Source organism: Podarcis pityusensis, assembly GCF_964106645.2.
Source record: "Podarcis pityusensis genome assembly, chromosome: 14".
Classification (NCBI taxonomy): domain Eukaryota; kingdom Metazoa; phylum Chordata; class Lepidosauria; order Squamata; family Lacertidae; genus Podarcis; species Podarcis pityusensis.
Genome location: NC_138039.1, coordinates 41275303 through 41301713, shown reverse-complemented (window position 1 = coordinate 41301713; position 26411 = coordinate 41275303). Strand labels below are relative to the sequence as shown.

The following is a 26411-nucleotide window of genomic DNA, read 5'->3' as shown; positions in this document are numbered from 1 at the left end:
CAATTGACATCGCTAGTAGGGCTACAAGAAGCTTTGTGAGGTTAAAATTGCCATTTATTATTAAGTACAACTTAGAAATCATTTATATAAGATCATGATTTAATAGTAATAAAAATATAAGAAAATGCAATAATAGAGAATAAGTTTGAAAACCATCAGCCGGGGAGGAGGGAAGTTCCAGGCTTATATAGCCAAAATTTTATTATATTGTTATGTGAAAATGTTATTATGTTTGAAAATATTTGTAAAAACCAATAAAAATGATTATTAAAAAAAGAAAGAGCTGTGAGCGGAGGGAGGCGCTCTTCCCATCCTTAGGCCCCTCTGATAAGCTCAACAAACTTGCTGTACCCGGGACTGAGTGAGGAGAGTGCAGTTGAATGGGAAACAGCATTGGACAGCCAGAAGAAGTACCATCCATCTTGGGCCTGCCCATAAAAAGCAAGTCTAGCGAGAAAGACTAAGGCAATGCCCTCTTTTTCCAGGAACTTTTCCCATTGTTAGATTTTTTTTGTGGGTGAGCTGAGGGTTTGAACCTGGAGGCTGAGAGGGAAGGTGTGTCAGTAGGAAAAAGAATTGATATTGATTTATATACATGATATTGCATGGGGGTTGTGTTCCAAGTCATCACACATGATGGTGGAGTGGCATAAGCCTGCCATGTCCCATTATGCCCCCACCCCCTTTCCCCTTTTCCAACCACTTCCGGGTCACTATGATGCACTTCCGGGTCACATGTCAGTTGAATGCACGTAAATCGGTCATTGCCTATATATTAATCTTTGTATTAATGTAGCATTTTTAAGTGTGTGTTTTTGCAATATTTTGTTTAAGTGGTCTGTTGTTTCTTCAGTTTTCTATACACTGTTTAGAGGTGTGTTTTTTAAAATATTAAGCAGTATAGAAATTAAATAATCAACAATCAATCATCCAGCGAGCTTCATGGCTAAGTGGGTATTTGAAACCAGGCCCTAGTCAAACTCTCTAACTCAGAGCTTTCCAAACTGTGCATTGACTGCAATGTGTAGGTGTGTCACGCAAAAGGTCCCCTCTCTCCTCCCAGGGTTAGAAAAGGGTTTGTTTAACCTTTGGTTTGCTAGTAAATCTGAATGACTGTGTTGCGATATAACGCAAAACTGAATTGCTGCATCGCAAAATGACACAAAACTGAATGACTGTGTCGCGAAACGATGCATGTCTAAAAAGTGTGTCACCAACATGAATAGTTTGGAAAGCTCTACTCTAACTACTACAGCCCACTGCTTTCCTAAGTGGCTAATTGGCTTCAGAGAAAGACAGTAACAAGGACACATTGGGTTGAATCCAGGCTAGGCCAGTTGAACTTAGGATGCATTGAAATCAATGAGACAAGGTAGTTATGCCTTAAGTTCTGTATCTGGCACAAAGAGTATTCTGAAGGCACATAATGTAGTGGAAACTATCCTGAACCCCTTGAAAGCATAAGTGTAAATAGCTACGCAGATGGTATGGGAAAAACTCTGAGTCAGTAGGAATGGGGTTTCCTGCAGGTCCCATGTGTGACTCCTTCTCCTTTTTTCCTAAATCAGTGCACGCTGCCTTTATGTACCCTCTTTTGTTTTTAATTTATTATTTTTATTCTTTAAAAAATGTATAGACCACGTTCCATATCAATCCTGAGGCAATTTACAACCCTTAGGAGACAAGTCAACAAACGTAATTTAAATTGTTCTTGTTGGTGGTGGTGTTACCCATTTACATTCCGCCTTACTGTTAGAACTGGAACTCAAGACGCCTCACAAATATTAAAGCAAATGTGAATGAAACACAGAATGCTAAAAATATATCAAAGGTAATAGCTGAAAAGTAATTAAAGTAGAATTAAAACAATATAAAAACAGATTTATTAAAATACACGCAGAACAACAAAATTTAAAGCCAATAAAGGCAATAAATGCAAATTCAAACGCATCAGTATATTTAATAAGCAGAACAGTGTCAAGACCATAGTGCCCCCCCCCCAATACCGGGAAGCCAAAATAAAAGGTTCGACAATGGTAATATAAAGTTTCATGTAGGCGCTTTGTGCAAATTGTGCAAATAACCTTTACAATAGCCTTGCCAGGTAGGGCAGTCCTATTATTACTCCCATACATCAGGTGCCTGGGCTGTGGTGATTGAGGTGGGGTTGTGGTTGTTGTATTTTTTAACTCCTTATACTAAGCAACCTCCTAGATTTGGTTGCAAATTCATGTCTAGACAGTCCATTCGTCATAGCTGGTGTTAGAGTACATAGTGTGCCTCGTGAATCAAGAGCAGTTTGGTGGGTGGCAGCCCAGGCCTGCACAAATACCACTCCCTGATTCATTGCGCAGCCTACACCCCTGCCTTCAGTATGGATTGCACTTCGGTTGTCCCCTGAGCACACTTGCAAAGAGAAACTGACCTGCGGGTTTTGTGCTGATGCAGGTAACTGCCTCGATGAGAATTTCACAAGGCCTTGTTGTTCTCTTTAGGCAACCAGGATGCTGTCCTTCCAAGTGATACATTATTCTCAGTAAATCTCAGAACAACTCTTTGAGGTCTATCAATATTACTATCTAGGGCTGCGGCTGTGAAATGGAGTATGGAATATTTTGTCCGTTTCCTGCAAAATGGGGGAAGTCGTTTCCACGTTGGCACTAAACACACACACAATATTAGGACCGACACTAGTTGAGATTGTGATTTGCTTTCAACTTTTTAATTCTGTATTCTATAATGCTGTAACCCATCCTAGGACCTTCTGTTGAAGGACAGGTTGTTGTTGTTATTTGAGGGGGTTTTAAACCACCAAGATTTGTTTTTGTTTTTTAAGTCAAGTGGTATATAAATTTTATAGTTGTTGTTGTTGTTTTAGCCACAGAGCAAAGCTCTTCAAAATTTCATCAGGTAGGCAGTTGCCCTTTTAGATTTCCTGTACAGATTAGTCTCCATTTATTCCGGGGGTCATGTTCCAAACCCCTGTGCCCATACGCAAAGTTCCGTACAATGGGGTGGACCCTAGAGAGCCCTCCTGGCTCCAGCGGAGACCCACCCTGGAGCCCAAAGGGCTCTGCGGAGGGTCTCCTCATGAGCTGGTGGGCCAGTGGAGCTTTGCTGAAGGTGCTCAGCCTCCCTGCCTAACAGCTGGCATGTGGTGTTGCGCAGCTGTAGCAACAGCCACTGCCCTTCACGTCAGCTGAGGAAGTCCTGTCACCCCTCCAGCTCATGCAGAGACCCTCCTTGGAGTCCAAAGAGGACATCCTCTTCAGGCTCTGAGGAGGGTCTCCTCGCAAGCCAGAGGCTTGTTGAGGCTGCTCAGCTGATGCACAGAAAAGCTTTCCAGGCCTATCTGTCCAACCCCCAGGACTCTTAGTGGACCATTCTTTCTCCCCGGGTTCTCCCCACACTTGGTCTCCTCCACAGCCTTCTTGAGTGTTTTGCTGACATGACTGACACGTGTCTTTGAACTGTGATCATTCCTCATGGAGGATAGAAAAGTGTGTGTGCGTGTGTGGTTTTTGCATTACTGGAATTTTGCACGTGCAAAGCTAAGACCACATGAATTGCTCTGCCCACTCTGGCCACATCCATCACTGGCTTGTGGCCCCTGGAAGGAAATGTGACCCTTGGACCAAAAATGTCTCTCCGCCCCAGAGAAGGACAGCAGAGTCCTTCTTACGTGCTTTACTGCCTCCCGCCTTGAAACGGTCATGTTACAAAATACCTTGTGTTTGTTTGCATTTGGGTTGTGCTCTTTCTTTCTCCTTCCAGCCTAGTCCTTCTGGTTTGTTTACGTTTATTCAATAGCAATTTAATGTTAGATGCTTCATCATGGGAGGCTGTCGGGACGGGGAAGAGCAGAGGGAAAATGCCAGGAATCATTAGTGTCTGTTAGCCACCGCTGCTCATCAATCTTGGCAAAGAGGGCAGCCCATCAGTTCTGGACTGGTGGACCTGTGATGCAGAAACATCATTAACAGTTAGAAATGCATCTTTTTCGGGTCAGCTCTTAATGGCTAAGAACTCCCTCGCAATTTGCTTTGCCAAGTAGTACCCCCATCCGGGCTGATTCCAAAATGACCTCATTCAAGCAAGCCGGCCCAGAAATCAATTAAGGACTGGGATGAGCTCAAGCTTGCAATGGTAGCCAGGTCTAGAATCACATCCTGCATTCCCGTGAATAGTCTTGTAAACCAGTGCTCATCTGGGGGGGGGGGGGATTACGAAAGTTTTCCAATTGTACACTTTACAAATGTTGACCCCTTTTCCCCTCTGCATTTTTACACACTGCTCAGATCACAGACCATCTCTCCTTAGCTACCATTTTTAGAAGACTATAAGAGGTTTGTGATTCAGCTAAAACTGAGCAAGGGATCTAGGAGCCAGGCTTAAGAATTTCATTAAAGGCTGTGTGCCTTGCCTAACCCCACAGTAGCTTAGACACTGGATTTGAAGGCACAAATGACCAACACAGGAGTAGGGAATCAGCAGCTTTCCAGGTGTTGCTGAACTCCAATTGCATCATCTCTGACGACTGGCTGAATGAGGGGTAATAAACTGAGATAATCCTAACAAGACAGAGACCCTGAGGGTGGAGGATCTCTGGATCCAGGTATTGCCTGTTTTGGATGGGGTTGCACACCCTGTGATGGGGCAGGTACACAGTGCCTGGAGTCAGCTCTGTCACTGGATGCCCAAGTGGCCTTGGTGGCATGGAGCACCCACTACCAGTTTTGGGTTTTGATGCCCATTCCTGGATAGGAATAATCAGGCTACTTTGGTTCATGCATTGGTAGCCCCATGGTAACGCTACTGTAATATACTGTGTATAATATACTGCACTTGTTTAATAATCTGTAGCCAGTGCAGAATGCAGCAGCTAGCATGCTCAAGGCTGTACACGTATTACACCTGTGGTGAAAGATCTGCACTTGCCTGCCTGTTAGGTACTGAGGTGCAATCAAGGTTTTATCACATAAAAGCCCTAAACAGCTTGAGACCAGGTTGCCTAGCAGAACATTTCCCCCATTATACCCTTGGTAAAATTCTCAGACCTTTCAATGAGGCCTTGTGGATCATATCCTGGAAAGCCACTGCCAGTCAATACTGAACTAGCCCTGTTTTGTGTGGGGCTACCTTTGAAGGTGACCCAGAAAGTACAACTAATCCAGAATGTGGCTGCAAGACTGGTGACTGGGAACAGCTGCCGGGACCATGTAACATTGATCTGCGTTGGTTCCCAGTACATTTCCGAGCATAATTCAAAATGTTGGTGCTGACCTTTAAAGACCTAAGCGGCTTTGGCCCAGGATACCTGGGCCAAAGCCATTTCCTTCCCCATCGTTCAGACCTGACACTGAGATCCATCTCCAAGGGCTTTCTGGAGGTTTTCTCACTGTGAGAAGTAAAGCTATAGGGAACCAGGCAGAGAGCCTTCTTGGTAGTGGCACCCGCCTTGTGGAATGCCCTCCCATCAGATATCAAGGAAATAAAGAACTATTTTAGAAGACATCTGAAGGCCCCCTGTAGGGAAATTTTAAATCTTTTACTGGGTTTGATGTTTTAGTTTGTTGGAAGCAACCCAGAGTGGCTGGAACAGCCCAGTCAGTTCGGCGGCATATAATAATTTATCATCTTCATTATTATTACATGGACCAATTGTCCAGCTCTGTACAGGGCAGCTTTCTGTGTTCATAATGTTCCAGGTTCAATCCATGCCCTTTCTAGTTATTTATCTAGATGATTTATATACTGCCCTGTGCACAGGCCAAAGTCACAACAGGTAGATAAGAATCCATAAAATCCATAAAAATGCAATCATTAAAAATGCACAGTAGCATCAATTGCTGCCAGTTACTAATAGCAACAGGCCTCTTCTCCTCCAAATGTCTTCTGAAAATGATGCACCATAAAAGGATCTGGAAGCAGATAATGGGAAAGATTTCAGCCTCAGAGCCTGGACAGCCTCTGCTGGTCAGAGTAGACAGTATTGGTCTAGCAAGTTGCATAATCTGACCTGTTTTATGGCGGCTTCCTATATTCCTTATGTTTTGTGGGGCAAAACAACAATTGTTTCAGCTTTAGCATAAACTGAGGTGGTTGATTTGTGAAACGCACAAGTTTGGTCATCTAGCTCAGTTTTGTTAGCCAACCTGGGATATTAAGTATTCAAATGATAATTTGGAACAAGAAAATACTCTTACAGAGAATCACCACCCCCCCCCCAGGTAAAAATAAAAACTTGGCTTGGAGTTTACATGGATTGGATGTGCCTTGAATTTTGTAAAGGAGCTTTGGTTAACTTACAGGCAAAGGCTTTATTGGGTACCATGTGGCAATTAGTTGGAGAAGGGAAAGAGATTGCAGTTTAATTAATATTCTAATCCCAACGTTAACAATCTTCCTGCCAAGTCAGCAAGGCTGCATGTTCTGTTTGCAATCCTTGTGATTCAGCCGGGGTGACATTCGTCAGCTCCCTCCAGAAAAGAAACCCACTTGTAAATTTAGCTCAAAAATTAGCAAATGTCAATATGTCGCAGAAAAGTTTTAATCAGGGCTGTCACATAGCAGTTTTTCTGTCGACAAACACAAAGAGACCTTTCATGCAACATAATTTACACAATCTTCACTAGCATAAAGTGTGAATTAAGGAGTCGCTCATTGGCTCGGGGCATTGAAGTAGAATCAACCTCCCTCTGTGTGTTTTATTGTTATTTTGAGAGGGTGTTTTTTTTGTTTTTTTAAACCCTGCAGGTAAATAGTATTACCAAGTGGCTCATTCTACACCCTCCATACACACCAGTCATGAGGCTCTTGCTGCTTTCTGCTTGCGTGATGCTATTGACCGCCTCCCGAAGTGCTGCCGTCAGCTTCCCAGAAGACGACGACCCTATTAATGTTGTCGACTACCACTGTGAGTAACCGGCGGGAACAAACTTGCCATTTATTTGTTGTTGTTGTTGAGGGAAAGCAGTTGTTCCTTCTGAGATTGACTTGGCTTTTCACTTATTAGGCAATTCCATCATTAATAATAATAATAATAATAGCATTCAAAAGTGTGCAGTAAGTTCAAGTTTGTTTGTTTTAAAGCGTGTTTGCAGAGTTCCTGCCATTTATTCATTTATATTCAGCGCATTATGCAAGGAATTTAGTTTAAGCCTTCTGCTCCCAGTATATACAGCTAATCAATGTTGTCTATTGATTCTTTAGCTCTATAATCCTGAGTGATGGCGTAACCCATTTTTACTTGCAGATTCAAGGCAATATCCAGTATTTAAAGGACGCCCTTCAGGCAATGAATCCCAGCATAGGCTGGACTTTCAACTGATGTTGAAAATTCGAGACACACTTTATATTGCTGGCAGGTAATTTTCCCGCAGTCAGTTGATTAAATTAAAATTCTCTCTCCCTCCCTCCTACCCACCCCTGCCCTGGTTGGTTTTGCATTTAATCTGTGCACCTTGTTTAAAAGTAATCTGTAGAGAATGGGATCGGGAAATAGAACTGGAAGGGGAAAATGAATGCACAGAGGGAGAGGGACACAATATATTACAGAAGAGAAGCCCTGCTAGATCAGACCATCTAATCCAGCCACCTCTTTTGAACAGGGCTCATACAGATACCCCCAAGAAGCCTGGTAGGGTTAAATGGTAATGCATGTATGAGACACACATTTCTAGACTGGAAACCAGGTATGTGCGAGTCTATCAGTCCCTGGTTTCTGGCAGCACTGCCAACTGCCTCCCTTGAGTAGGTGTCCTTGGTACTAGGGAAGAAGGAGAAATGCAATTAAGTTGGCAATTAAAGGGGAACTTGCCTAAATCTCACTTTCTGAAACAATAAACGAACCGGAATGCCTCCAAAATATGCACTTTTTCAAATTTATAAAGATGCAAGTAATGTGCCCCCAAACCCCTTAGATTATGGTAAAGCATGCATCAAAACGTATGTATTGGCTGAAAATAACATGCTAAACTGCATTATTTAATGGCTTGAGAAAATGTGAAAAATGGTCAGAAATTGTGTTTATTCGGGGAAATTAGCACTAAAATGCTGACAATTTTTCAAAAAATGTATTTTTTGAAAAGTGGCAAATCGCTGCATGAATCACGGCACAAATGTGGAGAACTGTAATGAAATGAGAAACTGACAGAAGCCAGATTGACATATTCTTCCACCCCTAGTTGATACCCAAATGCTTCTCCTCCCAGTGTAGTATGATCCAGCTATATGGTGTGGAGGTTTTATGGATCTGTTCCAGAACTGTAGCTACAGGGAGAGGGAGTTGTGTGGTCAAACTCCTTTGAGGGGTATTCCTGGCCGCTATCTGAATTGTTTGTTTTCTTTTTTCCCCATTTTTGTTCTCTGTGCCATTAACTTATGGAAAAGTAAGCAAGCTCATACAGACATTATTTTACCCAGTTGACAGTAGTTTACCCAATTGCTTCATCAGTAGTAAATGCAGACTTGCCTTCTTCTATTCTGCCCATTTGGTGCCCTAGGATAACTGGATTTTTAAAAATTTAACTAGTATTTAACTTGATTCTTTGTAACTTTGAGAAAACTATTTGGCTTTAAAATAAATGTGTGACTGTTGTTCTGCACTTATTCTTCACTATGGGCCTTCTCTATGGCATGTCAGAAGAGAGGGTCCTGCTGCAAGATAGTCACCCTAGTAAGTGAACTTTGGTGCCATTACAAAGTCCTCCTTCATAATCCCGGTGGCACAGAATCCCCATTTAACAGAACTAGGCGGGTGCTATTTGGATATTCATTCTCTTTTATATATATTATTATTATTTATTGGTTTTCCAAATTAATACAAATCGGTCCAAATTATTTAAATGTAATGCAATGTCTTTAAAAAAAACCAGAGGTTTCCCACTCCTGTTGCAAACATATGTTCATTACTTCCTGATGAAGAATTACTTCATTCTTGTTTAAACTCCTCTTCATCCTTCTCTTGATGTTAGTCCATTCTCACAGCTGACCTCTGTAATTTACATCAATATAAAGTCCATTTCATGTGTGTAGTTCTTCATAAACGCTCTCAGACCTGGTGTGTTGAGAGTTAATGTTCGTTTCCTATTTGGAAACGATTTGATAGTGTCTTATTCCTATTTTTCCTCCGCTCTTACAGGGATCAAGTTTACACTGTGAACTTGAACGACATTCCAAAGGGAGAAGTTGCTCCAAGCAAGGTATTGGGAAAACAGCTTAATTTTGGGGTTGTTGTTTTTTTTAAAAAAAGAAACAATTAATAATAATAATTCTACATTAAACATTAGAATGTTCTTATTTTTGTTTCTTCATTTTTTTGGAACAGAAATTAACATGGCGGTCAAGGCAACAGGACAGAGAGAACTGCGCCATGAAGGGAAAACACAAAGTACGTTTTGTTGTTCCCCTCCCCCATACACCTTTTTTTTAAGCAGAAAAATATTTAAATCCTTGTTTATGTTTTTAAAAGTTGGGCTTGAAGCCAATGTACAACTGATAATGAATGAGGCCCCATCTGAACAGTACGTTTAAAGCAGTATCATGTCATTTTTAAACTGTCATTGCTGCCCCCAAAGAATCCTGGGAACTGTAGTTTATGAACGGTGCTTATTCCCCTCACAGAACTACAATTCCTAGAGACCCCCGGAAAGAGGGATTGAATGTGTTAAACCACTCTGGGAACCTCTGCTCTGTGAGGAGAATAGAGGTTTCCTAACAACTCTTTGCACCCATAACAAACAACTGCACTGGGTTTTCCCCCCTTGCAATCAAGCCGTATTAGTGAATAAAAAATACATGCATACAGTTCCTAGGATTCTTTGACTGTTTCAAGTGATATGATACTGCTTTAAATGTATAGTGGAGTTGGGACTTGGATTCTACTTACAGACACAAGAATTTGCATTTTATGTAACTGCCCCTGAATGCTCAGGTGGCCTGAGGAGCATCTGTTGTCTGCTTCAGCTGATATGATAACTGTGTCTGCTCCTGGCCCTTGGTAGCTTTTTCCTCAGTACTCCAGGCATAACCAACTCCCAAGACTAGGTTACTGCAATACACACCATGTGCACCTTTTCTTACGCTCAGTACAGAAACTGCAGTTATTGCAGCACGATTCCTGGCAGGAATGAGATTTCTCCAGTGCTGTGCTCAAAGATCTGCACCCAGCCTGCTGATCTGTTAGAAGTCCAAGTTCTAACAGGTTACAATTCGAGGTGTTACTGTTAGTATATGAACCCCTTAACAGTTTTGGCTCAGTTTTCTTGAAGGCCTTTTCTCTATGTGCTCACTCAACCCCTTCATATATAGAACTGGCATTTTTACAAGTGTCAGCCAACGTGCAAGAAATCAAATCTTTTAGTATGGCAGCGCTTTCACTTTGGAACTCTCTGCCGATGGATATCAGGCATAAACTGTACTGTTTATGACATCTCCTAAAATCTCTTTTGCTTATGCAAACCTACCTAGACATGGAATTTTATTAGAGCAAAACCAAAGTCGCAGGAGATTCTGAGAGAAATAAAATTATATCAAGTACAATATATGGAAATGATGAATCAGGAAATAGAATGGAAAATTAAACAAATGAGACAAAAAACATTTGAATCAGCTAATGTGGGAAATTGCTGGCTTGGCAAATGAAAAAAAGACAAAAATTAAATACTATTACAAATCTAGAAGTGGAAGGAAAGAACATACACAACCCTGTTGAGATTAGAAACTGTTTCCAGAGGTACTTTAAACAATTATATACACAAGGGCCACAGAAAGAAATGGATATAGATCGATTTTTGAAGATAAATGGACTACAAAAAATCTCTCAAGAAAGCAAATTAATGTTGAACTATAAAATATCTGAACAGGAAGTAGAAGGTGCCATTCAAAACATGCAACTAGGCAAATCTCCAGGACCGGATGGGCTGACTTCTAGATACTATAGATCCTTGAAAGAGTGGTTAGTACAACCTTTAAAGGAAGTCTGCAATGAAATATTGGAAGGGAAAAGGGCACCAGAGTCGTGGAAAGAAGCGTATATTACACTTATACCGAAAACAGAGACTGAAAAGACTCAGCTTAAGAACTACCGCCCCATATCATTACTTAATGTGGATTACAAAATTTTTGCAGATATTTTGGCCAAGAGATTGAAAAAAGTGTTGATGGAAGAGATTCATAAAGACCAAGCGGGCTTTCTCCCGGGAAGACACTTGTCTGACAATTTGAGGAATATAATTAATATTTTGGAAAAATTAGAAGTGAACATAAATACTAAAGCAGTTTTGATATTTGTGGACGCGGAGAAAGCTTTTGATAATATCTCTTGGAGCTTTATGAAGAAGAACCTACAGGGGATGGGGGTAGGCCAAGGCTTTGAAAACAGTATAAGTGCAATTTATTCAAAACAAAAGGCTAAACTAATTGTAAATAATGTGGTGACGGAAGAATTTAAGATAGAAAAAGGGACACGACAAGGTTGCCCAATCTCCCCATTGCTTTTTATATCGGTCCTGGAGGTTTTGCTGAATATGATTAGAAGGGACCAGTTGGTTAAAGGTATACAAGTCGGAGCCAAACAGTACAAATTGAGAGCATTTGCAGATGACTTAGTATTGACGTTACAGGAGCCAGAATCTAGTACCAAAAGGGTTTTAGAACTGATTCAAGAATTTGGTCAGGTTGCAGGATTTAAACTGAGTAAGTTAAAAACCAAGGTTTTAGAGAAAAAATTAACACCAATTGAGAGAGAGAGGTTTCAGAATGAGACAGGCTTAACAGTGGTTAAGAAAGTGAAATACCTGGGGATTAACATGACAGCAAAAAATGGGAATTTATTTAAAGACAACTATGAAAAATGCTGGGCCGAAGTGAAAAAAGATTTAGAAATTTGGTCAAATTTGAAGCTTTCACTGCTGGGTCGTATTGCTGCGATAAAAATGAATGTATTGCCTAGAATGTTGTTTTTGTTTCAAACATTGCAAATTGTGGACAAAATGGACTGTTTCAAGAAGTGGCAGAGAGATATTTCTAGATTTGTCTGGTAGGGCAAGAAGCCTAGAATAAAATTTAAAATACTAACAGATGCAAAGGAAAGAGGTGGATTTGCCCTGCCAGACCTTAAACTTTACTATGAATCAGCAAATTTTTGCTGGTTGAAAGAATGGCTGCTTCTTGAAAACACAGACATTTTGGATTTAGAAGGTTTTAATAATGTATTTGGATGGCATGCATATCTGTGGTATGATAAGATCAAAGCACATAAAGCATTTAAGAATCATAGTGTCAGGAAAGCATTGCTTAATGTCTGGATAAGATATAAGGATTTATTGGAAAATAAAACCCCAAGGTGGTTGTCACCGATGGAAGCGAAAGCATTGAAAAAGCTCAATATGGAGGCCAAATGGCCGAAATATTGGGAAATTCTGGAACAAGAGGGAGACAGATTGAAACTGCAGAGTTTTGAGAAACTAAAAAACAAAGTGTGAGATTGGCTTCATTATTATCAGATAATGGAGGCATATAATTCGGACAAGAAAATTGGCTTCCAGGTGGAAAAATCAAAATTAGAAACAGAACTGTTAGAACCCAAAACTAAGACTTTATCAAGGATGTATAACTTGCTGTTGAAATGGAATACTCAGGATGAAACGGTGAAATCTGCTATGATTAAATGGGCACAAGATGTTGGACATAACATAATGATGGCTGACTGGGAACAGTTATGGACCACAGGTATGAAGTTTACGGCATGTAATGCCTTAAGAGAGAATATTATGAAAATGGTATACAGGTAGTACATGACTCCAGTCAAGCTTGCAAAAATCTACCATTTGCCCGATAACAAATGTTGGAAATGTAAAGAAACTGAAGGTACATTCTTCCACCTTTGGTGGACATGCCCAAGGATTAAGGCTTTCTGGGAGATGATCTATAATGAATTGAAAAAAGTATTTAAATATACCTTCTTGAAGAAACCAGAGGCCTTTCTCCTGGGCATAGTCGGCCAACTGGTGCCAAAGAAGGATAGAACTTTTTTTATGTATGCCACAACAGCAGCAAGAATACTCATTGCAAAGTATTGGAAGACACAAGATCTACCCACTCTGGAAGAATGGCATACGAAGGTGATTGACTATATGGAACTGGCAGAAATGACTGGCAGAATCCGGGACCAGGGAGAAGAGTCGGTGGAAGAAGATTGGAATAAATTTAAAGACTATTTACAGAAATATTGCAAAATTAATGAATGTTAGAATGATGTTGGATAGAAATTAAATGGTTTTTAGCTGAAATATTATAAGGGAATATGAAAAATGGATTACTAACAGGTAAAAATTTAATGTTATAATACTTTAAGATTAAAGATTAGGATAAACAAAGAGGGGAAGGATTTGCTGAACCAACAAACTGAACTGGAATACAAAAAAGGGAGGCGTGAGGAGGTCCGGGAAACAAGCTAATGAAAAATAAGTAATGGAAAGATTGACTTGTTTTTAACTAATTTTATTTTGTATTTTTCTTTTTTCTATTTTTATTTTGTAATATTTTGAAAATCTTAATAAATATCTTATAAAAAAAAGACATGTAATTTTATTGTGCATATTCGTTTTAAAACTGTTGATTTAAAACTCACTTTTATTATGTTGTACTTGTTGTCAAAGCGACAACTACTTTATATTTTTATGTAAACGGCTTACAGGTTTTTCTGATTAAGTGGTATATAAAATGTGTGTGTGTGTGTGTGTGTTCATAATAAATCACACACAGAAACAGGGATGTTGCAATATAAATTTCAGGATCTTTTGAATTTTTATCTCCTTTAGTTTTGTTCTTGTGTCATTCAAAATTTGTCATCTCGGCGTTCTACTTCTCTAATAAACAAACCATATTTGTGAGTAAATGGTAATGTAAACCAGTCTCTCTCCTTCTTTTCCAGGACGAATGCCATAATTTTATTAAAGTCTTTGTCCCCAGGAATGATGAGATGGTATTTGTCTGTGGAACCAATGCTTTTAACCCCATGTGCCGCTACCTTAGGGTAAGGACCTCAGCGCAGTAAGACAGAAGCTTCTCTACGTGTTGCTGTTTTGGTTATCTTCCTCATCATTGCCTCCAAGGAGATGAGGGTGATGTTCATGGTACTCTTCCCTCTTGTGAGATATATGAGGCTGAGTTGATAGGAACCGGCCCAGATTTAACCGGTGTACCTGATCAACCCCAGCTAGCATGGTCCATAACCAGGGATGATGGGAGTTGTAGTCTGAAACCAACTGGGGTTGATGAGAGTTGGAGTCCAACAGCATCTGTTATGCTATCTCTGTTCACCCAGTGAGCTTCATAGCTAAGTGAGGAATTGAACCTTGTTCTCCCAGGCCCTAATCTAGCATTCTAGCCACACTGGTTCACTTTTATGAGCAATCCTCAGCCAAAGCCCTGCTGATCTGGCTGGACGTAATGTGAACCAGGGAGCACATCAGCAAGCAGGGCTGGCAGTTGTTTTTTTAGCCATGACTAGTGGCTCATCACTGCAGAAAGCTCTGCTCCATGCCGGTTGCAGAACCAATGGCGAGAAAGCTATTCTGACCTCTGGCACCATGTCTGAGGACTGAAGGCTCCTGAGGGGAGGATTTACGTTTTGTGTTATTGCAGCCAGTTGTGGTCTGCATTTGAGAATCATTTGCTTGAAAGATGGGATCTAAACCCTCCAATCTCCTGTACTGCTCCTTTTACAGTGACTAGTGTAAAAATCTTTATCAAATTTTCCAGGATGATCATATGCATTTTATGTCCTTTCGAATCAACTTGCATCCCAGTTTGACCAAGGGCTGTGTTGCGGCAGACAGCCAGGAACTGATCCCAGACACTTGGAGTTGATGAGAGGATTATGATGCCCATTTTATTTTACTCTGTGTTGTTTTTTGTCTGCCTTAGCTAATGTTATTCTCTTTTACTCTGTTATACACATTCAGTTAATGTGTGTTACGTGCTTCATATTTTGTTTCCGTAGTGCTGGTCATTGACTATAGCAATAAAAACGTGGTCTTCATTTGGTGTCGAGCTGAGAACTCGGGGTTGATCCAGTGCTAGTCCTCCTCAGAGTAGACCCATTGAAGTTAACGGTCATACTAATTTAGGTTCATTAATTTCAATGGGTCTGCTCTGAGTATCATCGGATACAACCCTGTATCACAAAATTTGGAGGGATGCAAAATCCCAAGGATTATTATGTTCCAGCCCCAGATATTTGGAGTGGAAGATGTGAATTAGGTTAGTTTGCTTAAAAATGTGGACTGAATGAAATTTTCTCCCACTGTTGTCCCCCAGCGCTGATAATTTAGTGGCATTCTGCCTCCCTGAACCTGGAGGTCACCTATAGACATCATGACGCATAGCCTTGTGGATGTAAAAGCTATCGTCCGTTGCACAGCTCCTTGAGGACCAGTTCTTAAGCATTAAATGGAAGATTAGATCAAGTCTGACAGAGTGAATGATGGTGTATGCAAAGCAGCAATGCTCCCCCCCCCCCAAATCACGCTTCCTGCAGAGCTTGATGTGACACCGCCAAACAATTTATTTTTCTTCCACAGCTGAATACCTTGGAGTACGATGGAGAAGAATTCAGCGGCTTAGCCAGGTGCCCGTTCGACGCCAGGCAAACCAACGTCGCCCTCTTTGCTGGTAAGAACATTTTCTCTCCTGAATCCTGGTGAAAAATGATACAGAGAGTGATGCGGAGAGGACGGGAGATTTTCAAGAAAGCTTAAATAAACTGTATCACATCAATGTGCCTCTCTAGAGGGGTTTTTTCTTTAAAGTCTATTGCATCTTTTTGGGGAATTAGTAATCACATTGTCAACTGGTTTACGTTGAGATGACTAACTGACACACACCCCTGTCCTGGAACAGTTCTGGGCCCCAAAGTAGTTTCTTTTTCTGGAGCCCCGGTGGTTCCATCAACTTTTAATTAAGTTATGATGGGGGTACAGGAGAGAATCCTGCTCACACTTCCATTTGTAAGTAGGGCTTTCAACAGACTGAAGGAATCTTACACTGCAATCCTATAGCTTAAATGGGGCATACGTCTGAATAGAACTGCACTGTTAATTGGTTCATGAATCAATCGACTCTGCACAGATTTGCACACTTGCGGAGGGGCGGGGGATGGCATTTCTAATTAGAAAAGGAGCGGTAGAGGTTCGCCTTAGTGTGTGTCTTCAAGCAGAGACTGGGCAGTCATCTGTTGAGCACAGTGGTACCTCAGGTTACAGACGCTTCAGGTTACAGACACTTCAGGTTACAGACTCCGCTAACCCAGAAATAGTACCTCGGGTTAAGAACTTTGCTTCAGGATGAGAACAGAAATCGTGCGGCGGCAGTGGGAGGCCCCATTAGCTAAAGTGGTACCTTAGGTTAAGAACAGTTTCAGGCTAAGAACGGACCTCCAGAATGAAGTAAGTTCTTAACCCAAGGTACCACTGTATGTTCTAGCTCTGGAATTCCCAGGGGCTGGTGGACTGGGTGGCTCTGATTCCTTGGGTTGCCTCGCAAGACGAAAAACTCGCTAGACGAAAGGGTTTTTTGTTTTTTGAGCTGCTTCGCAAGACGATTTTCCCTATGGGCTTCCTTCGCAAGACGGAAACGTCTTGCAAGTTTGTTTCCTTTTTCTTAACACCGTTAATACAGTTGCGACTTGACTTCGAGGAGCAACTCATAGAATGCGGTGTGGTAGCCTTTTGGAGGTTTTTAAAGACTTTGGTGATTTCTGAAGCTTTTCCAAAACTTTCCCGACACCATGCTTCGCAAGACGAAAAAAACCGCAAGACGACAAAACTCGCGGAACGAATTAATTTCGTCTTGCGAGGCACCACTGTATTCTCCATCCACTAGCGCAAGGGATCTTGAGTGGGCAGGCAGGTGAGTTATCATTTTGGGGAAATTGCACTAGCAAAAACTCACTGCACGGTCTACTGTGCAAAAAAGTTGCCAGCATTTAAATGCTTAGACATTTTCTTGCACAACAACAAAACATTTTGCCAGCAGAAGTATGCCACTAAGTGACTTGGTGCTAAATTGGAGACAACCCTTTGTTTTTAGATGAGGCACATATACATTCATTCATTCATTCATTTATCTATCTATCTATCTATCTATCTATCACTCAATCAATTAATCAATCAATCATTGTTACGTTGTGAGGATGCTACAGTTTTGCATGCTTAAAGGTAAAGGTAAAGGGACCCCTGACTGTTAAGTCCAGTCGTGGACGACTCGGGGATTGTGGTGCTGATCTTACTTTATTGGCCGAGGGAGCCGGCGTACAGCTTCCGGGTCATGTGGCCAGCATGACTAAGCCGCTTGTGGTAAACCAGAGCAGCGCACAGAAATGCTGTTTACAGAACAGTACCTATTTATTTACTTGCACTTTGACATGCTTTTAAACTGCTAGGTTGGCAGGAGCAGGGACTGAGCAAAGGGAGCTCACCCTGTCGCGGGGATTCAAACCACCGACCTTCTGATCGGCAAGCCCTAGGCTCTGTGGTTTAACCCACAGCGCCACCTGTGTCCCTAGGCTTGGCTAAATGAGGCAGTAGGCATTATCTTAAAAGATGCATACCTTTTTAGCACAGGAGAGAATGCTTCTTCTAAGATGGTGGTTGCCCTCTGTAGCTTTTTTCTATGTTGCTGCATTCTGTTTGTCTGTTTGTCCACTGAGAAAGAGAGAGAGAAATCTATTTTAATCGAAGACACCTCTCTTAGTTGGTCATGAGTTGTTGTTTATTATTTCACATATATACAATAGGCAATATTAATCCAAGAGAACAAAAGTGAAGTAATGAAAAGTATGTTAATGGAAGCTTATAATATATATTGCTTTCTTGATCTGCATAAAGTCTCTATATAATTATACAAGGATCCATTATAACATACCTAATAAAATGTGTGGATTTACATTTCCCTGTACTTTATGACACCAGTACATTTTAAATGCACTGTTTTTCAATAAAATTATCATAAGATTGAACGTAAGGTCTCATTTGACTAATTTGACCCAGAGAAGTCCCACCAGATGTTGCCCTCTGACCAATGGCCTGAACCTGGTGCCCCCCAGATACCATTGGACCACAGCTCCCATTACCCCGGACCATCAGCTATTCTGCCTGGAACTGATCGATACTAGCTGCAATGGCTTCATTCCACCCACAGTGTTGGAGTTAATATGCCTCCGAATCAGTGGCATGTGTTGAAATTTTTCTCAGGGGAACGGTTAGGGCCAGAGGCTTGTGGGGGCAACTTCACACATGTGAGCATCGAGCCTCTCTCCCCGTCAGAGCATGACTCCTCCCTCCCTAAACTGGGCAGAAGCTTCCTTGGCTTTGGGAAGGAGGCACCAGGCTCTAAAACTTTAATACTCTGATTTTCCAGGAACGTGTAGGGGACGTTCCCCTAGCCTAGTCCCCCTAGACCACTGACCGCACAGCACTGCTCTGGATGCCAGCCACTTGGAATCACAAGTGGGGAGAGGCCTGTTGTCCTCACGTCCTGCTTGCAGGCTTCCCACAAGCACCTAGTTTGCCAGGATGCTGGACTCATGAGCCATTGGCCTGATCCAGAAGTGCTCTTCTTCTGTAAACCAAGGATTAAGTTTAAACAATGAGGGAGGCTGTATGATAGTGGACCAAAACAGCATTTAATCCCGAGGATACCAGATTAAATGAAGAAGATGGAAAAGGACTAATTAGTTGAAATGGACTTTCAACCAGTGCTTTGTCTTCTAATATATATTTTACCCCAGCGGTTCTCAACCTGTGGGTCCCTCCCCAGATGTTGTTGGACTACAACTCCCATCTTCCCTAAGCTCTGGCCTTGCTAGCTAGGGATGATGGGAGTTGTAGTCCAACAACATCTGGGGACCCATAGGTTGATAACCCTCTATTGCGGGCAGTGGCAAACTCAGCCCTCCAGATGTTTTGGGACTACAACTCCTATCATCCCTGACCACTGGTCCTGTTAGCTAGGGAAGATGGGAGTTGTAGTCCCAAAACAGCTGGAGGGCCGAGATTTCCTATGCCTGCTCTATTGTTTCAGTGTAGCATTTTAAAAAATATATACATTAGAGTTCAGCACAGTACTGTTTTCATATTTTGGGTCTCACTTGTGCACTCTTACGTAAGCCAAAACATATGGTGGGCACCAGTTTGGGGGAGGCTGCATCATGCAGTCCAAACAGATGGGTTCCATGTCTGTGAAACCGTTGCAACGAAGGGATGCCAACTTTCAGAGCCTGACCACCCAAGAGGGAGCTGGATTGTTCCAGCCTCTGGTGTCTGTATAACCTCCGTGGCCCAAAGAATACAAAAATGATAAGAGGTTACTCAGAATTAAAACGAGTACTAAATGCCTCATTTGTTCTATTGTTTCAGATGGCAAACTGTATTCTGCAACGGTTGCAGATTTTCTGGCAAGTGATGCGGTAATTTACCGAAGCATGGGGGACGGGTCGGCATTGAGAACAATAAAATATGACTCCAAGTGGATTAAAGGTACTTATAGTGAAATACTAATAATTGCAGCTTGTAATGTCTTTGTAGGCCCCTAGCTGGAGATTGTGTGCATTGTGGAGTGGTGATATTCTCCATTTCGTTTAACCCAATAATTACAAACCAATCACTCTTTTTGCTGATGACTATACTTTCTCAGTGTTCAAATCTTTAGCTCACTCTTTGAGGACTGAGGCACATTTAAAAATAAAAATTGGAGGTACACTCGAAAGAGTATACTAGTTTGATTTTTTTCACTGATTTTGTTTGGACCTAACCATTGTTTATGGTTACATGCACAAGCCTTGGGACCATGCTCCTCGTTCCCTCCCTTCCCTGACACAGCCATGCAGAGATCAGAAGCTTTCACTGCAGATTTCAATCACCCACAGTTCCGCACTGCATCCAAACCACCTATACCATGGTTAATGATAACTTAAATGGGTTGAAGCACAAACTTTGCTTTGTAAACTATGGTTTGAAGTTGTCTTGCTTCAAACAAACCATAGCTAAAACTAAACACAGTTTGTTCAGGTTCAAACATAGCATTTAACTGAAGTGAATCTAAAATAGGCATAGTGTAAATTCTCTGTGTCCCAGTACGCGTTCTGGGAATAACTTATTTAGCCCCTTAAGACTCCAATCCTAGGGGAAAGTACCATTGATTTCAATGGGCCTTACTTCTGAGTAGTCATGTATAAGATTGCTCTGCATTAGTTATATCAAAATTTGATATAATTCTATATACAGTTGCGCATAAAATTAAAATTGCATCTTTTTCTTCTGTAAGTTCTTTTAAATGAAAGAGCTACAACCACCCACGTCCCGATACGTGGCATGAAGGATCCCATATTATATATAACCAGCTGCAGTTTGTGGGTGTGTGAATCGGGGCAAGCTCCATGGCTGTGAGCATATATTCTCCTTTCAGTGGAGCACAACCCAAAGCCCACTTCTTCTTTTTGTCTTCATCCAGCAAAAGATCTGGCCCAGGAATGAAACCCTTTCCCACCCACCCCCCAATCCGCAATAAGTTAATGAATGAAGCTGTAGTAACAAAAGGCCGGAGCTGCGATACAATTCCTCGGAGGCCTTTTTACAGTCCATTAGCCGACATTAAAGTCTGCACATTCATTGAAGCTCAACTCCATCTGTACTTGGATGCCCTAAAGTGCCTTGAATAGTGGATTTCACTTTGTAACTACAGGATACACTTTGGCATCCGTACGCACCAGATCTGCATAGCAGCTGCAGCAGCAGCCTGTTTGTAACACTAATGAAGACTGTAATGCCTGTAACCTTAAGAGAGCTTTCTAGTGAGCTGCTGCAAGAGAGCATCCCGTGAGAGGCACATGGAACAGGCTGAACCCATTGACTCTTCCCTTTATATACCCTACCTTTCATCTAAGGAACTCTAGGGTTCCCCAGTCAATTAAACCAAAAGGTAGTGACTGGCCCAAGATCACAGATTTTAACTGTTTTGAACATCTTTAAAATGTCTTTGATGTGTAAACCCCTTGAGATGGTGGTTGAGAAGGCAATTGATAAAATTAACTGAAATCATAGCACCGTGTGTGCTTCATGGCTGATCTGGGACTTGAATATGGGCTGTCCAATTCTTGGTCCAAGACGCTAACCACAGTATCATACGCTCGATCTGATAGGTTTGTCCCTCTTTTGGGTGTATGGAGACATTCTTTACTCTGAAGGAAATGCACCCCCGCCCCCATTCATTGCAAAAAGGAAGTAGTAACCTAGTATGTGCCAGGTTTATTTGAATGCTGTTTTCCTTCCTCTGCAGTAGCATAAATGTTGGCAGAGCCAATACTGCAGGGATGGGGGACATTGGTATTCCAGATGTTCCTGGACCGCAGTTCCCATCATCCCTGACCACTGGGCCATGTTGGTTGGAGCTGATGGGAATTGGGTGATTGAAATCATATAGAGAAGTCATGGGTTCCTCATCTCTGTAATACTGCCTTTCATTCTTAGGCACCTCCAATTAAAAAGGACTTTGGGTACCAAGTTTTGAAAGAACTCCCTGCCTGGGAATTCTGGAGAGCTGGTGCCAGTTACAGCTGACCATCACTGGGCTAGATGAACCAATGGTCTAACTCCAGCATAGAAAACTACTCCAGTTTAGACCATTGGTCCATCTAATTCAGAGTTGTCTACCCCAGGCATAGCTAGTGTGGTGCCTTACAAATATTTTTGGACTACAGCTAATATCATCCCATGTTGGCTGGGGCTGATGGGATTTGGAGTCCAACAACATCTGGAAGGCACAATGTTTGCTACTCCTGATCTGCATTGCCAGCAACTTTCCTGGTATACAGAGAAGGTTCATTTCCAGTCCTCCATGGAGGTGCCTGGGATTGACCCTGTGACCTTTTACATGCAAAGGATGTGTTCCAGTACTGCTGAGCTCCAGTCCTTCCCCTTAAACATGGTATGAGACAACTTTATGCATTCCTTTTCCATTGAGATCCTATGTTGGTGATTTGTTTCTGACAGAATAACTCTGAACTGATGTGCCAGCAGCTCTTGGAAGAGCTTCCTTTAAAAAAAAAAAAAGATGATCTCTTATTCTTACATGGGGTCTTCTAATGCTTTCCAGACCACACCTGCACAGTGTCAGTAATGCTTCATCGTTTGCCTATAATTCACTGTTGTGATGTTGTGCTAGGCAGGGGTCGGCAAGTTTTATCTTGCCTGGGCCAGATCGGTCCCACGGAGATCCCTCTGTGGGCTGGATCGCATGTGCGTGCCCGCGATTTCCGGTGTCTGCGTGTGTGCAAACACAATTTTTGGCACCGCGGTTTAGCGCAGCGCTCGAACAGGCAGCTCGGTCCGGGGGCGGCTCATGGGCGAGTCAAACAACCTCCACGGGCCTTAGGTTGCTGACCCCTGTGCTAGCACAATGGCCATTACAAAGTTTCCAACCAACTTTCACTCAGAGTGGACTCATTGAAATGAATGGACCTAAGTTAGTCATGCCATTGGGTCTACTCTGAGTAATACTTGGTTGGCTGCAACCCCATGCTTCTTTCTCATGCCATATTGGGCTGTTAACCCAGATGTAGCAAGGTGCCTCCTTTTTTTACCAAGCAAAATCCTCCCAACATAGATCTCCTCTTCCTTGAATCTTGCAGAGCCCCATTTCCTTCATGCCATTGAATACGGGAACTTTGTGTATTTCTTCTTTCGAGAGATTGCCGTGGAGCATAACAACTTAGGCAAGGTAAGTGTAAATACAGCTGTTTGTTATGATAAGCTACAAAGTCTCTGGGTGATTTGTAGCGGGCTGAAAATATGCTTGCTATGGAGTGGCTCGCAGTCGTTTCTGTTCAACGACTGGTTTTGAAAATAATAAGCTGGCACTTCTCATACTTCTAATTGCTGAAGGAGGTGGTGGAATTTGTGTTCCCCACCCCCCCAACCCAACCCAACCCAACCCCCAGTCTCACAGCTTTGTTCTCTAGAGCTGGACTTCGTCTGTAAAGAGGTTTACCCTGTCAGTGAAAATCCAAATTGGCCTCCTCCCTACCCAAACACATGGAACACAATCGCTTGGAAAATTCACCTGTGAATCAAATGAACCTCCTGCTCTTATTTTAGTGCTGCAACACAGATGTAGACAAGACCAGGATTTATAATTGGTTGTCTCTATAAACTGGTCGGCAACTAGATTTGCTGGAGGACTAATTTGACTCCCTTCCCTCAAAAAGACCTGGGGCTCATCTACACCCCATTTCTGAGCTGGGCAATTGGAGAGATAGGTAGTATGGGGCTAGGTTTGACCCAAGGTTTTCATAGTGGCTGAGCCCTAATCAAAACATGGCTTCCTTTTTCTGTGGCGGGAATGAGAAATCTTAGATCCGGTGGCATCTGTCTCTGGCCCTCAAGACTCCGAAGCCCACTCCTAACCCACACGGCACCCTTTAGCGAGACTGCTTCACGCCTTCCATGAGTGTTTTCACCTCGCTGGAATGTAACCTTGAACTCTGATAATTCCTCTTGTTTGCAAGGATGGAGGATAGAAAATGTGTGTAGAAACTAGCCTATTGTACAATGGTTAAGAAAAGCAGGAAAGTCTGGAGAAGCTTGCATGACAAGTATTATATAAATATTGAAAGTAAACCTCCAGGTTGGACAACAGGCATGCATTATAAATTGGGCTGCCTTTAGAGACCATTTGGAAACTGCAGCTGGTGCAGAATTCAACAGCCAAATTGCTGACCAGAGCAGGGCAGTCTGAACATACAATACCAGCTCTGGCACAACCGCCTATCAATTTTTTTCCAGACCAACAAAGCCTTGTGCAGCTTCAAGATCCACCTCTCCCCACATGAACTCACCTGGGCTTTGCAATCATCATCTGAGACCCTTCTTCATGTGTCCCTTTCACAGGAGGTTCTGGGGACGGGGGGACAGCAACATGAGCCTTTTCAGTGGTTGCCTCTCCCCCCCCCCCACACACTTCTGAAATGCCCTCCCCAGGGAGGCACTTCTAGTGCAATCTTTATCCATTTTTAGATGCCAGGCAAATACTTTTCTCTTTAGCTGGGCTTTTGGACCTTAATTTGATGGGTGGCATTGTGGTCCATTGCCTAAGTCCTGCCTTTTATTTGTATAATTGTGTGTTCTTGATTCCCCCACCCTGTTATTTTTATTTGATTTTACAAATATGAATTTATAACTATACCAAATAGACATCCATGTAAAGAGATAACTCTGAATCTGGGGACTCGCAGCCCCCATCCCCTCTATGGGTCCTATTGTCAACATTTTCATCTTGATTCATTTTAATATAAGTTGCTTTGGGTCACTTGGTGAGAAAAGCGACTAACAAAAATAATGGATAAATAATGAATACATTGAGAAAGGTTCCCCACCCCCTGCCAGTGGAGTTGGCATAGGGAATCTACAAGCAGTTGGTTTCCTTTTACCAAAGTTGCTGTTACAACAGTAGTGGTTTTCCAGACGGATTAGTTGCCAGCCTGACTTTCCTCCTTTCCTGTTGTCCCCCACGCAAGGCTGTGTACTCCCGTGTAGCTCGCATTTGCAAAAACGACATGGGTGGCTCTCAGAGGGTGCTGGAGAAGCACTGGACGTCATTCCTGAAAGCGCGTCTCAACTGTTCCGTCCCCGGGGATTCGTTTTTCTACTTTGACGTGCTCCAGTCGATCACAGACATAATAGAAATCAACGGAGCCCCTACTGTTGTCGGCGTATTCACTACGCAGCTTAACAGGTAAGAGATGAGCGACCCGGCGTCAAAAAGAGAGGGAGGTTCTCTGGTTCACTGCCGACGCTTAATCCGTCGCTGCTTTGTCGCCTGGCTTCCCTGCAACGTCTTCTCCCGTGTGTCTTTTTACAGCATCCCCGGTTCCGCAGTGTGTGCCTTTAGCATGGAGGACATTGAGAAAGTCTTCAAAGGAAGATTTAAGGAACAAAAGACTCCAGATTCTGTTTGGACAGCTGTACCTGAAGACAAAGTACCAAGGCCGAGGTAAAGGAAATAAATGGATGATAATCTGTCATCAGAATGTTGTTGTCATGGCCCCATCTGTACAGCTGCTTTGGAATCAGTGAAGAACACGTTGGTCCATCCATGTGCCTCTGGCTGGGAATTGTGAGCTGCTTTGAGCTCAAATTGGTTGATGGAAAAGCAGCATACAAATAACAGATCAAATCAGTGTTTATGTTTAATTTCAAACTGCACCTTGCACATGGCAAGGGGGCAAGGCCTCTGTCTTGCATGCAGAAGTACCTAGGTTCAATCACTGACATCTCCAATTAGGACTGGAAGGGACCCTTGCCTGAAACCTTGGGAAACAGCAGCCAGTTAGGGTGGACAGTGCTGATCTACATGACCCAATGGTCTGACTTGGGGTAAGACAGCTTCTTGTGTTCTTATGTTCTGATGACAAATGACTCAACTAAAGAATTTGTTTGCCCACCATTTTCCTCCTGGAAAACCTGCAGTTTATTGCTGAATCAGAGCAAACAGCAGTCGGGTTTTCTGATAGCAGATTGCCATTTATTCTGATTTAGTACAAAAGAGCAGATTTTCTGGGGGCAAAGGCAGAACAGCTGAAACCCAAGCTTAGAAAGCAGGAAATGTCTCAATATATATAAAAGGAAAGCACTGAGACGCGTGTGGAAAGTGATACATGCACTAATTAAAGTACAAATACAGAGATTTTTGAAAGACTTGTTGGAGTAGGAAGTTCTTCAGTAGGCAATGAGAAGGTAATAGAGATTGCACCTGTCTGATATTTAATGGAAGAACATTTCCCCCACCTGTCCAGATGTTGAGAATGAGCCAGGAATGGGGAATCAAAGGCTTGGAACCTCAGCATGCTACAAGTAAACCTTCCTAAAAATGTGCAAAACCCCAAAATCTAGACAGAAATTCAGATGACTCCCTCATCATGGAGTAACAAAGCAATTGGCCAGCCTTGTCCTGAGCGATTGTCTCAAATGGTCCCAAAGTAGCAGTTTTCGTTTGGACTCCAAATTCATTTTTCCTTGGCTGTTCGTGCTGCTCCTTCAGAATTCTGCCCCTTCCCTTCACTTAAAAAAAAAAAAATGGGAAAAAAATGTTGCTTTCCTTTCAGACCTGGGTGCTGTGCAAAACACGGCCTAGCAGAGGCTTACAAAACCTCCATTGATTTCCCAGATGAAACCCTCTCTTTCATCAAATCCCACCCTTTGATGGATTCCGCCGTTCCCTCCGTCATTGAGGAGCCTTGGTTTACAAAGACAAGGGTCAGGTAAGGAAGGAGGCCTTGTTGCGACACGAGGCTCAGCCGCTGCACATCTGAAACATAATACTATGCCAGCCACACCAGGCAGGACTTTGGGGAG

The 26411-nt window shown here is 42.4% G+C and overlaps 1 protein-coding gene across 12 annotated transcripts in view; it reads left to right on the top strand.

Annotated features, from left to right (window-relative positions):
* Positions 1–26411, top strand: part of SEMA6D (semaphorin 6D) — a 423500-nt gene that overhangs the window by 375279 nt on the left and 21810 nt on the right. For all 12 annotated transcript variants that reach the window (XM_080980318.1, XM_080980319.1, XM_080980321.1 and 9 more), the window contains 11 exons: positions 6757–6916; positions 7256–7367; positions 9143–9203; positions 9329–9391; positions 13937–14038; positions 15588–15678; positions 19422–19541; positions 22691–22779; positions 24575–24792; positions 24919–25050; positions 26162–26317. In XM_080980318.1, the coding sequence (XP_080836444.1) occupies positions 6808–6916; positions 7256–7367; positions 9143–9203; positions 9329–9391; positions 13937–14038; positions 15588–15678; positions 19422–19541; positions 22691–22779; positions 24575–24792; positions 24919–25050; positions 26162–26317 (1253 nt within the window). In that variant the 5' untranslated portion in view covers positions 6757–6807. The remainder of the gene's footprint in view (positions 1–6756; positions 6917–7255; positions 7368–9142; positions 9204–9328; positions 9392–13936; positions 14039–15587; positions 15679–19421; positions 19542–22690; positions 22780–24574; positions 24793–24918; positions 25051–26161; positions 26318–26411) is intronic.